The following is a 13,522-nucleotide window of genomic DNA, read 5'->3' on the forward strand; positions in this document are numbered from 1 at the left end:
GTGGTGCGACAAATAAGCTGAGCACCATGTTACAACTTGTAAGCATGGTGCTGTGGCACTACGAAGAATTTCCAAAAATAAAATGTTATAGGATTTTTTGATTTGGGTTTTTGGAGACTATTTGAGGGTCTTTTTTTAGAGGTTTTCATAGGGAGTTAACGAGCAACTATTCTGGAGAAAATGTGAAAAAACAAAGCAAGAAAGTAAAAGAATTCAAAGAAGAATTGAGATAAAAAAGCTTCAACTATTAGTTTTTCTCTCTATTTTTGTTTTTCTCTTAATTTTTTAGACTTGGATTAATGGCTAATTTTCTTTAGATGATATTTTTTTGAAAATGGGAAAGGGAAGAAGTTGTATTTCTCATTAAAATGTGATCGATGTTTTGGATTAAGGCTAGTGAGAGGATGAAGTTTTAGAGGAGAATGGTTAGTGGGTTGAACTTTGGAAAAATCTGGTATCAATGCAGCAAACAACAACATGTAATGGCATGAGTTGGTTTTTCTCGGGATATATGGAGCTTAAATTTAATGTGGATGGGTCAACTAGTGAAAAATCAGGTTTGGTTGGTTATGTTAGGGTCCTCTTTGACCTTCAAGGTGATATTAGGGGTGTATTCTATGGCCTTTTGGGTGTTCAGGATTCAAACTTTGATGAATTGATGGCTATTTATCATGCTTTGAAACTTTTTGCGTCCAGTTTTTATGTGGGTTCTTATAAACTTATTATGGAATCGGACTCCAAGGTGGCAAACTCTTGGATGTTAGAAAGAGTTCAAAAACCATGGAATGTGTGGAGAACTTTTAATGTAATTGATCGACTTTGTTAGACCATTGGTGATATTCGGTTTAATCATACTTTTAGGAAGGCTAATACCATGGCTGATTCACTAGCGAAATTTAGGGTGGATAGAAGGTGATGTTCTATGCATAGTGGTCAGCTTCCTTACTATGCAGTTGTGATATGTTTGACAACCCTTATTAAGGTACTGTTATTTCTTGTGTTTGGTTATTCTAAATGTGAAAACTTGAAGGCTGATTTATTTCATTGCTTTGTCGGATCCAGTAGATATTGTGTTGATTACTTAGCTACTATTATGTTCTGGTGTAATCACTATTGTTATCTTCTGGTTTAATGCTCTTCTTCAAGTGTTTGTATTGATTATAAGCCTTTATGGATATGTGGACAGCATTGCATTATGCGCTGTAGGCCTTCAAGGCTATCTCCCCTGTTGCTACTCAAGGCATTGTAATGTTCTATGTTTAGAACATTGTAATGTTTTCTTATATATAATAAAATACCGGCATTGATTGAGCAAAAAAAAAAAAAACCTTTTCTAGGATTGTGGTGGATTTCAATATGTAATCTGAATATTTATTTCTCTTTTATTTACTATGAATGTGTATGGTTTTGTTTATTCAAATATGTTCGTAATGCTTTTGATTATTTGACCAATAATTGAGTGATTTGTGAATTTGAATAAGACTCGATAGAGTAATTTTAAATTGGACTGAGATTTAAATAGTGTATGTTCATAACACTTAGGTGATTTGATTCACAATTAGGGTAAATATACGCCTAAATACCATACATAGCCAAATTAAAATATTAGCTTAATGAACCTTATTTAATTGATTACTATATACATATAGTGATCTAATTAAGTTAGTTATTTGTACAAGTATCTCGATGGAGACTTGTGCATAGGTTTAGATTCTAAGTTAGCAAAGCCACCCATGAATGTAAATAAGGAGAGAAACTGATGTTAGGTGAAGTGTTGAATGAACTTATAATCTTAAGTTTTAATGTATTGAGTTTATTTAGTGAATTTTTAGTTTTCGTTGATCAGTTTAATTTTTTTAAGCGAATTTAGTTTCAATTAATTTTCTATAAACTCTAATTTCTTGAATAAGATTGATCTGTTATAATTTTCATACTTAATGAACAATTAGGAGCAAATCTCTGTGAGATACAATTTTGGACTTACTGTCTATATTACTTGTAAGACACGTCTACTTGTGTATACTTAACCGATAACACCTGGCACCTTGTGTATCATTGTTCAGGGCAAATTTTAGATTGAAAATCCGAGACTCATCATCTTGTGAAAAGCATTCCTTCAAGCTCTTTCAAATCTATTGTGCAAGAGTCCATGTAAAAAATAGTCAAAGCAATATCTGGAGAGAGGGAATTTAACAACCAGGTAACTACCAATTTTTTACACCTATTCCATGGACCAAACAAGTCAATCAATGGATTTAGGTTCTTTGATGGTGCCATCTACAAATCCAGACTTATTGTGAGTGGCTAAAGCAAGCAGAAACAAACGACTCCACTCCAAGCGATTTGATGAGGTCAACTTAGGATTTGCTATGATTGACCCATGATTATTTGAATGCTGGACAAAATATGGTGATTGAGAGTCACTTACAGGAGAGTTTGATTTTTTCAAAGATGAATTTTCCATCTAGGATTTTGAATGGAAGAACTAAAATCTCAAATATATTTCTGACAATCAAGGATAAATTCGATGGAGGGAAGAGGGAAAACCTTTGATTTACAAGATTGAAACAAAAGAATCAAGAAAAACTCAAGATTAAAATGAAATCAAGGCCACCTTGCTCTGATACTATGTGAGTTTAGTAAGTATTAAGAACCTACAATACGAGAAGAAAAGAAGAGCACTTTGGAAAGAGAGAGAGAGCTTTTGGTAAAAACTGGTTTTGTATTCTATTACACATAATAAATGAATACAATCAAAAAGTTTATGTACAAGAGGTTAACTAAATAAATAATAGTAAACTAACTAAAGTAACTATTTAATTTAATCACATGCTCTAACATGTTTATCAGTAGAGGTGTATGATGAAGGACCAGTGAGTAGGACAATTTGAATTACAGGAACACGTACAGGCTCGGTTTCTCTATGGTTTCCGGCCATGGGAAATTTATTGTTGCAGGTGGGTTATTACTTTTTGGTTCGAACCAACTGATGGTGTGAATTTACACAGCCTTAATTTTTCAGGGGAGGTTTTGTTGAGTTTGTGAAGTGCTGTTTGAAATGTGCTGGGTGGTTAATGCACAGGTCCCTCTTCATGATGGACTTAGTGCTTGTTTGTAACCCACTTTGGGTCATCAATTTAATGAATGTTGCATGTAATTTGATCAAAAAGAATCTTGGTTTTTAGCTTTTTCCTTAATTAAGGAAAAAGGTTTGATTTGAGACAAAACAACCTAAAATTTATGAATCTTAATTACAACTTGTATCAAAGGTTATCGAGTTCTTATGATACATTCATTTGGTCTATCATTTACTTAAAATGAGTTCTTTCTTCAGAAAAAAGAATGAAAAGTCAAACTAAGAACAAAAATAAAAGCAAAGAACACCCATAGCCTATAGCAAAAGCAATTGTATGCATTGCCTTGTAAGTTTGCCAAAGCCCCCCAAAGGTATCCTACACCAGACACAATCTCTTAACCCTGAAGAGAAATGTGTGTGTAAGTGCGAAAGTGGGCATTTCGATTCAGTTTAGCATTCTCTCTTTCAAAATGTATCCCATATATCCCATTACTTAGCGTGTTACCAACAACAACGAGTAAATGGTCCAATTTGACATGCTCAACGCAGAAGTGAACATTTCCATGAAAACAATCATTTCATCAGCCAAACCTTTCTTTCCTTGATTGGAAATATAATCTCCTCGGTGCATGATACTATAGGCTTCCGTAAGTCACTAAATTTAGTCGCTCTTTCTAGTTGGAGAATCAGAACTCTTGCTTTATGGTTGAGCCAATCCACATGTTCACTTGAAAATTTTTACGTTATATTGGAAAAAGGAATTTTGTAGTATCTCGTCCATTTCTTGTCTTGCTGTTTTGGGGAGGAAAGGATGATTTATATACCACAACTTATATCAAGTGAGCATATAAGCATTTGGCTTATAATATGAGCATATGTTCTCCTAATTAGACTGAGTTTGAATCATCTTTCCCCTACAATAAAAGACTCACACAACTAGCAACCAATTTAGCTCGAAACCATGAGTTCAAAACAAGAAAAAATACATTGCTAATGTGAGGATCCTATATATGAAGCGATAACGAGGAAAGGACAGTATGTAAACGAATCTGCTATAATATATGGTTGAGTGTAGTGGGTTTGTTTGCAAGTGGAATGAGTAACGTGTGAACTGTGGGCTTGCTCAAGCATCCTCCTCTCCCCGTCTGATTAGCATTATTATTTTACACGCATTGAATTTGTATGGAAAGAAACCCAGCTTGGCATTCGGCTTATGCGTGAAAGTTGAAGGGCCCAACTCTCATTAAGGTTAGTCGCTTTCTATTCCTAGAGCTGCGGCGGCTCACTTAGCTCTCAGCAAAGTATGATAAAACATAAATAAATAAAATAGTGATGAAAACGATTAAACCAGTCCTATTCATGACATTTGTTTACACAGTGCACAGTGTATTTAAAACCAAAAGTTAGAAATTACTGTAAAATAGCATTATTCTTTTTCCCAGGAAGGGATATTGATCGGTGTTTGCTTTCATTATTGACAAGGATATATATATAAATAGGACGTTCAAGTTCTCCTTCTACGCAAATTAAAACCCCGTAAAGTCAAAGAAAAAGCCAAAAGCATGGGAAGGTTCACTTCCTTGTCTATCCTCCCTCTGTTCATTGTCTTTCACATTATCATTCAAGATGCTAAGCCAGCCATGTCTCTTCCTCTCTCCACGAACTCGCGTTGGATCGTCGACGAGAAAGGGCAGCGGGTGAAGTTAGCGTGCGTGAACTGGGTGTCACACCTTGAACCGATGGTTGCAGAAGGGCTTAGCAAGCTGCCAATGGATGTGATCGCCAAACGGATTGTGTCAACGGGGTTCAATTGCGTTAGGCTCACTTGGCCGCTTTTTTTGGTCACCAATGACTCGTTGGCCTCTCTCACTGTTAGACAATCTTTTCAAAGACTTGGGCTGCTTGAATCCATCGCTGGCATCCAGACCAACAACCCCTCCATCATTGATGTTTCCCTCTTAAAAGCTTACCAGGTATGAAAGTTTCTCCCCAGAAAGATAAGAAAAGAGGAAAGCTAAGAAAGTGAGAGACCCACTTTCCCACATTTGAAAAAACTGATCCCTTACGGCATTGGTTAAGGACTTGGGGTTGTCCCAACTAACCGACAAATTGATGACAATGACCTTAAATATTGACACGTCTCTGTTTTTCTTTTTTCCATCTTAGGGGGATATTTTCATCATTTTTTTCCTTGCACGATTGGCCCACAATTAGTAACTTATTAATTATTCATAATCATATAGTTTAGGGGGAAAGGTTGAGTCCAAAATCGATGAGTTTGAGGTTGGTAACAAATGATGGGGACGGCAATTCAATTATTATCCTTAGCCGTTTGTTTATGCTTTATGATTTAAATATCAATTTACCTGGATAAACTGGTAGACAATTTATTTGTTCCTTGTATTAATAAAACAGTAATTGAAGTTGAAATCCCCGTATCAAGCGATTGTTACTTTGTTTATACTTCTTATTGGAAGAATTTTTAAATTTCAGGCGGTGGTGTCTAGCCTTGGGGAAAACAATGTAATGGTCATACTTGACAATCACATAAGCAAGCCCGGTTGGTGCTGCAGTAATTTTGACGGGAATGGTTTCTTCGGTGACCAGTACTTCAACCCTGATATATGGATCACGGGCCTGACTCGGATGGCTACCCTTTTCAATGCTGTCACCAATGTGGTTGGAATGAGCTTGAGAAATGAGCTCAGAGGCCCCAAACAGACCGTAAATGATTGGTACAGGTAAAAGATTTTTGTTCAAGCAAAATAGAGAACTGACGATGATTAAAACAAATGGGTAAAAAATTGGGAAACTCATTGCACTTTTGTTGATGACTTGAGTTAGGTACATGCAGAAAGGGGCTGAAGCGGTGCACTCAGCCAACCCAGACGTTCTTGTTATACTTTCTGGACTGAATTATGACAAGGACTTGTCGTTTATCCGAAATCGACCAGCAAATCTCACGTTTACTGGGAAACTAGTATTTGAGGTGCATTGGTATGGTTTCACAGATGGGCAGACATGGGTAACTGGCAATCCGAACCAGGTGTGTGGCAGAGTGGCGAACGACATGATGAGAACATCAGGGTTTTTGGTGGATCAAGGATACCCATTGTTCGTGAGCGAGTTTGGGGTGGACCAAAGAGGAACCAATGTCAATGACAATAGATACTTGAATTGCTTCTTAGGTGTGGCAGCTGAACTTGACCTGGATTGGGCCCTGTGGACACTGGTTGGGAGTTATTATCTGAGAGAAGGGGTCATTGGGTTAAACGAGTACTATGGAATCTTGAATTGGAATTGGTGTGAAATCAGGAATTCAAGCTTCCTAGAGAGAATTTCTGCCCTCCAGTCCCCTTTCCGGGGTAAGCAAACTTTATTTTCCCTTTCCCTTCTTAGTTCATACACTGTCTTCAAGCCCATTATTTACTTCTTCCACAATGGCATGCAGGGCCAGGCCTATCAGAAACCAAACTGCATAAAGTGATCTTTCATCCCTCAACGGGGCTTTGTGTCTTGAGGAAATCATTGCTTGACCCTTTGCGCTTGGGTCCCTGTACTGACTCTGAAGCTTGGAGTTACTCACCCCAGAACACCTTGGTGGTCAAGGGAACGTATTTCTGCTTACAAGCTGATGAATCAGGAACGCTGGCAAGACTTGGTATTATCTGCAGCGAGTCTAATTCAAAATGGGAAATGATTTCAGATTCCAAGATGCACCTCTCCTCTAAGCTCAGAAACGGCACATCCATTTGCCTGGATGTAGACTCCACCAACACTATTGTTACAAACAGTTGCAAATGCTTGAGTAACGATAATATGTGTGACCCTGAGAGCCAGTGGTTCAAACTTGTGGACAGCACAAGAAGCAGAAGTGGGGTAAAGTCATTTTTACATTTTGACTCGATTCTGGAATTACCTGGAAAGGAGTTCATATGGAACCTTTTGGGTGGCTCAATATAAAAGCATTTGTCAGTGAAGAAAATAGGCAAGGGTTACAAATGAACACTCAAAGCGAGTTTAGTCAATCCAGAGATATATGCAACTAACCCGCTTGCTAAATGAGACATATTCTTTGGTGCTGAGACATACCAATTTACTAGGCCTACATAGCCTGTTGAAGCTGTAGAAGTTGTTTCAATATGTTCTTCCACAGTTCTACCAGGCATCAGGCCAGACTTACATTTTCTGAAATGTATACACTTAAAAGAAATTATGTTGGTCATCCACAATCCAGTTCGTATGGTCAATAAAACCATTGCCATTAAACTTACATTTCCTTCAGTATAGGGTAAATTGGAGTTGAAAGACAAGAATAGAAACTTGGGTGCCATTTTATAATGCATGTAAACGAAATTACTACAATGTTGTTTATGCTAAACAAACATATGATGAATCAACAACAATGGGATTATGAACCAGCAAATTTAAATCACCAAATGCAGTTTATTGCTGTATTCATTCTTCCATCGCACCTCCATCTTCAACAACTTCAACGATCCTTTAAGGAGGTGATAGTGGTCAATAGAACCTCTGCATCATGAGAGAATTGCAGCATCAAGTCATTGTTAACAATTCAACAAGGACGCATAAACTTCTATGCAAAAATTAGTGAACACTAGTATGTAGCCCTTGCTTCAGAATATCTATATTAAAGAAGCTAAGGACACAAGTAACATTTTGAAAGCAACAGACAACTGATGCTCAGATGACATCGCTTGCCAATCTTCTTAGGGAATGTAAATCATTTTGAGCTGTTATCTGCATAATGATTTGGGACTTGATAGTTTCTTAGGTATTCCTTGCGTCCCTATACAAGCAAGTATTATAATAGTGTTAGAAAACTAAAAGGAAGAAGCCAAAATAAAAAGAAAAAAAATCCATAGAACCAAAAATCTCTACTCTACCTGAATGCAGGCAAGACAACAAACCTTTGTTATAACACAAACATCAACATTGCTCCCACTGCCCAAATCATTGAAAATGCCAGCACAAATAGCCTTGCATACCAAATTAAATCCTTCTTCTTTCTGCATAAATAAATCATTACATATTAATGCATCAAAAGGAAGACATTCCAAATATCTTGATTAAAGACTAAGAGCTACTTTCTATAGCCCTCCAAAAAACCAGTTTTGAAAAACATACTTTTTTACTTAGCAAAATCAAGCAAATTTCTTATTGATCATATCCAGAGCATATCTTATGAATTGAAATGAAATTCACCACTACATCATGCTAAATGGCACAAGAACTTACAGTTAATCCTTCACGGTACTTTGACTCAAAAACAGTCATAGCAGCTAGTGAACCAGAACCCATAGTTGCAAATGGCAGAATATCCGTAGATCCATGAGGATAGATCTGTGTTATACCATGGGTCAATTCAAAGAAATGATAATGAACAATGTCAAAAATAGGGAAAATTCAGATTCTCATGTGTGTAACTCAACTCATTGTATGCAGATGTGGCCCAGTCACATCCACTCCACCAAGCACCAAAGCAGCTTGAATATATCCTCGGTAGCTAGACAGCAGGACGAGTAAAACCAGTCAGGCATTCTTTAGTCTCAATCTAGTAATAATGAAAAGATCTAACTATACCAAGGATCACACTCTCAGATATAGGCTTACTGGAAAAGATGAGATTTTAAAAGAGTCAAGGCTGTTACGATCCTTGATTCTCGTCCAGTATGACACCGATGTAGCTGCAGCTGGGAGCTGATCATGTCTTTGATGGAAAGGCAATGTGAAAACAAAGACAAATTTAATGCTCACATATACCACTTTATAATCAAATGAAAACATTAGGAAAAGATAAAAAGGCAAAAGAAAATTATATGCAAGAAGAGTGACAAAAAAGTTTTATATACCAGTCACTGCCTCTGTATCAGTGGCAGTTCCTGCTCCACAGCAATAAATGTTTGGTGCTATAGAATGAATTTTCACGCAATTCTTATCGCAGACAATGCACTCTGCAGTGGCTCTTGTATCTGCTCTGAGAATAATAGCAGCACTCATGAGCATCCCATTCTCACAAAAGAATTAATATGTAAGCACTTTAAAAGAATTGAAGATTTGAGAAATACTGGTTGATTCAGAATCCAACAAGTTCATAAAAAGCCTTACAACAATAGCTCTTCCAGCGCTTCAAAGAAGCAACATCGAAATTAACAGTTCTAAGCAGTCACATTCCTAGTATGCTAATGCCATACCTATGCAAAAGATTTGTTGTAATATCGAGAATCACATTATCACAACTAGGCAGCTAACCAAGTCAATAAGAAAGGAGACAGCAGATAATAAATCGTAGAAGTAAAAAGTACAATATAAGTTGGGAAAGTTATATTTATAGCTGAAAAATAAGACCAACAATTGTAGTTCCAGTCTTTCGAAAAGATGGAGGGTTCCCCCTCTTTTTTTGAGAACATTTCATTTCTTCTACACAAGTCGAAGCTGAAGCTGCCTTTTGGAGGAAGTTCCACAATTGTCTTTGACATTTTCTTTTTTGTAATTTTACTATAAAAAGAAAACATACAAATTGAAAACGTAATACTCCTATAAAGTCTTCATAACAAAATATTGAATTCAACAAGTAAGGCAACAAATTTTCAATTATAAAGTTGCTTTTATATGATTTATATTTTATGACGCCTCAAAGGATTACATAACAGTCTTTTTTTTTTTTTAAAGGGTACATGACAAAGTCTTTGAAGTGAAAAATTGAAGTTCAATAAAAGCAAAATTCTTGTGAAAAATTAAATAATCCTAAAGAGCAATTTGCAAAACCCTAAATATCTGATTATCCACCGTTGGTAGAAATGATCACTACCAAAGTTTCCGTTTGGTTACTGAGAGACTGAAGGAAACAACAGAGAAAAATGTTATCCCCATTAGATTAAGAAGAAATGAATCTACTTAGTTCAAGTTTCACCTTTTCGACATTCAGAACGGAAGTACTTCAAAATTTAAAGTACCACAAAAAATAGAATAAAGAATTGAAGCAAAAGAAAATCTGTAGCATAAAATTTCTTCTCTTTCCTTCACAGCTTTCGCAATAACTAAAAAGCAAAGCAAAAATAATTGTTAAATTTAAAAAAAAATGATCAAAGTGTTAAAAAAGGACTTACGAGAATGGACACACAGAAATTGAAAGAGAAAATGGATATTAAAGAGATAAAGGAGAAGTCGAAGATGGGAAGCCTGGCATTGAAGTTTAGAGCTTTGGCTGGCCAAAAAGAAATGAAGGGGTTTTATCTTTTTAATTTTTAAAAAGGAATTAGTATAACGGTATTTTTCTTTTTTGCTCATTTTTTTGAAATATTGTAACAATATGTAAAAGCGAAAGGGCTGCTACTAAATAGAGACTCTTCTGTTTTAAGTTTTGTTTGGTTCTTTAATCAAATTAACTTTATAACTTACTCATTTTTCATTTTTCAGATAGAAAAAAAAAAAAAAAGGGGAATGAATATATGAAATAAATAAAAACTTCCTTGGATGATACCCAAATCATAAAAGAAAAATTTAACTAAGGCGTTACAAGACTCAAACAAACAATCGGACCTAGCAAAGGCTTCTAGCTAGCCTTCTACCGACCATAAAAAGGTAAAACAAATACAGGGAGAAGGGAACAACAGATCAAGTCTGCATTCCCCCCGTACATGTTAATTATTCTGCTTTATTTCGTCGTTTCAAGTTCTGTCGAGAGCTAAACATTGCTTACAAACCTGGGCTTAAGAGTCACCATTAAACCATTTTTCATGTAGAGTGTGGTTGTCACCTTTGGTACGACACTGTGACCTTCGACTACCTTAACTGAATACCTTAACAGGACTGAAGCAGCCACCATTTTCATCTGCGTGTAAGCAAATTTCTTCCCCACACAAAGCCTCGGACCAGCGTTAAAGACAGCGTACTTGAACTGATTTGCGCTTACAAACTTCCCATCTTTGATCCACCTCTCTGGCTTGAACTCTAAGCAGTCTTTACCCCATATGGAGTCAATACGAGCCATTGAGAAGATGCAGTGAAGAACTCGAGCACCCTTTTTAACCCTGGTACCATCAGGAAACACATCGTCTTCTAGAACTTGTTTCATTTCAATTGGCACAGATGGGTGGAGCCTCAGGGACTCAGATAATGCTGCTTCGAGATACACCATCTTTTTCAATTCCTCTATTGTGAAAACTATGTCATCATCTTCTGTTCTTCGCTCAGGATGACTTAAAATTTCATAGATTTCACCCAGGATTTTGCTTTCTACCTCAGGATTTTTGTGTACTAGCCAGAAAAACCAAGCTAATGCAACAGAAGTTGTGTCTCGGCCTGCTAAGATGAAACTTACGCAGAAATCTCTCAAGAACTTACCTGGATATTGTCTGTTTTTGCCTTGTTTATCGATCTCTTTCTCCATAAGCCTCGACAACAGATCAGAATGATCGTTTAAGTTTCCAAGATTGTCTAGCTTCTTCCTGCGATCTCTCACTGTCTTATCTGCAAAATCATGTACAACTTCTATTGCTTCCTTGAGCCGTTTCTCATTTCCAAGTCTGAAGAACTTCAGGGGCTTCCATACAAAAGGCGGCATCAGGAATCTTAATAGGGTGAGTTCCGTGGCGTCTTCAAAAGCTTTTGCAAAGGGAACTTCCGGTAAATCAAGGGCCAAGCATCCAGGATCAATGCCGAGAGCAGCAGTGCAAATGCTATCGAATGTAAGCCGAAGAAACACTTCTTGTAGATCGAAACAATGCCCTGAATTTGCCAGCTTTTCCAATAAATTCATCAGCTTCTGGTGCACTATATCTTGCATGCTTTGAATGGAGTGCTCTATAAACCGGCTCGAATGCATCTCCAGCTTTGCAAGCTGCCTCTGCTCCTTCCATGATTCATCATCAGAGTTAAAAATTCCACCTCCTAGCAGGTCGCAAAATCTCTCTCTATAGTACTTCCCTTTAGGGAAGTTCTTAAAATTTGTTTTAAGCATATATTCAATGTTAGAAGGATCAACTGTGATGATTCCATACGATCCTCCCATCCACATTCCCCTGTAGGGGAATGTTCCCCCAGCATTTATCAAAGCTCTGGTGGCCCAATCATATATGTCATTCATGTGAAGGAAGACTGATGGTATGACTCCAAGCACTGGCCACAGCATTGGACCCTTATTTGCGAGACTCTCATGTATACAACTGAAAATGAATAGCCCCAACAATGGAATTGCAACATCCAACAAGGTCAGATGAGAGCTCACCCACTCAGATACAGAGAATACAAGCATTTTTTTCGTTGCTGTTCTCTTATGTTTTAGTTAACTGGCGCAGGCTTAGTAATTCTGAAGCCTGACAGAAAACAGATAGGATCAATGTTGGGGAATGAAAAAGGACTGAGTTGAGAGGGTGGTGAAATTAATGACAATACCAACTAAATTGACTTTGATGAGATAGAGTGGAGGTAGGTATTGACAAGTTTATGGCACAAAAAATGGAAGAAATCACTCTCACATGTTGCTAAATCGAGTTTTCTGATTGCGTTAGACTGTACTTATAAATTTCTTCATGGCACGATTGAAGTAGAAAAATCGTACTGTGCTGTCCCTAACACATTAGTGAATTCCTTATGGAAGTATGAGAGAGTGAGTAATTGTGCAGAGGAATATTGGGAAAAGTATACTGTATAACTCGATTATTAAAATCAATGCAGGGACCCCATTTTATAGTCTGTTAGAACTATCTAGAGAATAACAGACGGATGAGAGAGAAAATGCTAAGCTAAAAATTAGTACTGTAAAATTGTAAAAGGGTTAATCTTTACAGTAATTGTCAATAAATTACTAACTTCCACATGATAGTCAGGTGCTCCTTATTAATCCTGTACATCTGTACTTCACGTGTTCATCTTCCAACCGAAGCCTGCGTTTATACGTCTGCAAACATTCTTTTGCTTGAATCCTTTATTCCATCAGTAATCTTCATCATTAACACTCCCCCTCCAGATGCATATGAATGTTGTGAACAGACATCTGGCTGAATAAGTGATGAAATTGTCCGAATTGTAATGCCTTTGTAAATAAATCAGCACCTGTGAACCGGTATGCACATACAAAGGTTCAATTACTCCTTCCAGCACCTTGTCCTAAATTAAGTGACAATCGATTTCTATATATTTTGTTGGCTCATGAAAAATAGGAATCTTGCAAATATGGGTGGCAAATTGGTTGTTGCAATATAACTTTACTGCATTTTTGTGTTCAAAATCAAAATTTGCTAGTAATGATTTCAACCATATAACCTCACAGCAAGTAGATGCCATCTATTGATACTCAACATTTGTCGAGCTATGCGCTACTATGGATTGCTTCTTAAATTTTCAGTTGACCAAGGGATTTCTAATGAAAATATTGAAGCCAGTGACAAATTTTCTTGTGTCAGGATACCCTCCTAATCATTG

General features: G+C 36.8%; 2 protein-coding genes and 1 pseudogene across 7 annotated transcripts; 1 reads left to right on the forward strand and 2 right to left on the reverse strand.

Annotated features, from left to right (window-relative positions):
• The first annotated feature begins 4,523 nt into the window (after nucleotides 1-4,523).
• LOC18609612 (Cellulase (glycosyl hydrolase family 5) protein) lies at nucleotides 4,524-7,351 on the forward strand. The gene is made up of 4 exons (XM_018115935.2): nucleotides 4,524-5,049; nucleotides 5,570-5,817; nucleotides 5,921-6,441; nucleotides 6,528-7,351. The coding sequence occupies exons 1-4, from the start codon at nucleotides 4,639-4,641 to the stop codon at nucleotides 7,037-7,039; spliced, it is 1,692 nt and encodes a 563-aa protein (XP_017971424.1). The 5' UTR covers nucleotides 4,524-4,638; the 3' UTR covers nucleotides 7,040-7,351.
• A 37-nt stretch (nucleotides 7,352-7,388) lies between these two features.
• LOC18609613 (proteasome subunit beta type-7-B-like) lies at nucleotides 7,389-10,361 on the reverse strand. Of its 6 annotated transcripts, none has more exons than XR_001926738.2 (7): nucleotides 10,207-10,361; nucleotides 8,950-9,074; nucleotides 8,711-8,797; nucleotides 8,530-8,603; nucleotides 8,336-8,440; nucleotides 7,984-8,106; nucleotides 7,389-7,886 (listed from the first exon to the last, which is right to left on the reverse strand). XR_001926738.2 is itself a non-coding variant. In XM_088803715.1 (7 exons), the coding sequence occupies exons 5-7, from the start codon at nucleotides 8,396-8,398 to the stop codon at nucleotides 7,821-7,823; spliced, it is 228 nt and encodes a 75-aa protein (XP_088659841.1). In that variant the 5' UTR covers nucleotides 8,399-8,440; nucleotides 8,530-8,603; nucleotides 8,711-8,807; nucleotides 8,950-9,074; nucleotides 10,207-10,360; the 3' UTR covers nucleotides 7,389-7,820. The 6 variants fall into 6 exon arrangements, 2 of the variants coding, with proteins under 2 accessions (XP_088659841.1, XP_088659840.1); XR_016024663.1 differs by having other exon boundaries at nucleotides 8,950-9,069; nucleotides 10,207-10,358; XR_016024662.1 differs by having other exon boundaries at nucleotides 8,711-8,807; nucleotides 8,950-9,935; nucleotides 10,207-10,358.
• Nucleotides 10,362-10,617: 256 nt separating this feature from the next.
• LOC108660954 (cytochrome P450 86B1 pseudogene) lies at nucleotides 10,618-12,353 on the reverse strand (annotated as a pseudogene).
• Between the last annotated feature and the right edge of the window lie 1,169 nt (nucleotides 12,354-13,522).

The sequence above is a fragment of the Theobroma cacao genome, chromosome 2 (assembly GCF_053813885.1).
Source record: "Theobroma cacao isolate CCN51 chromosome 2, ASM5381388v1, whole genome shotgun sequence".
Taxonomy (NCBI): Eukaryota; Viridiplantae; Streptophyta; class Magnoliopsida; order Malvales; family Malvaceae; genus Theobroma; species Theobroma cacao.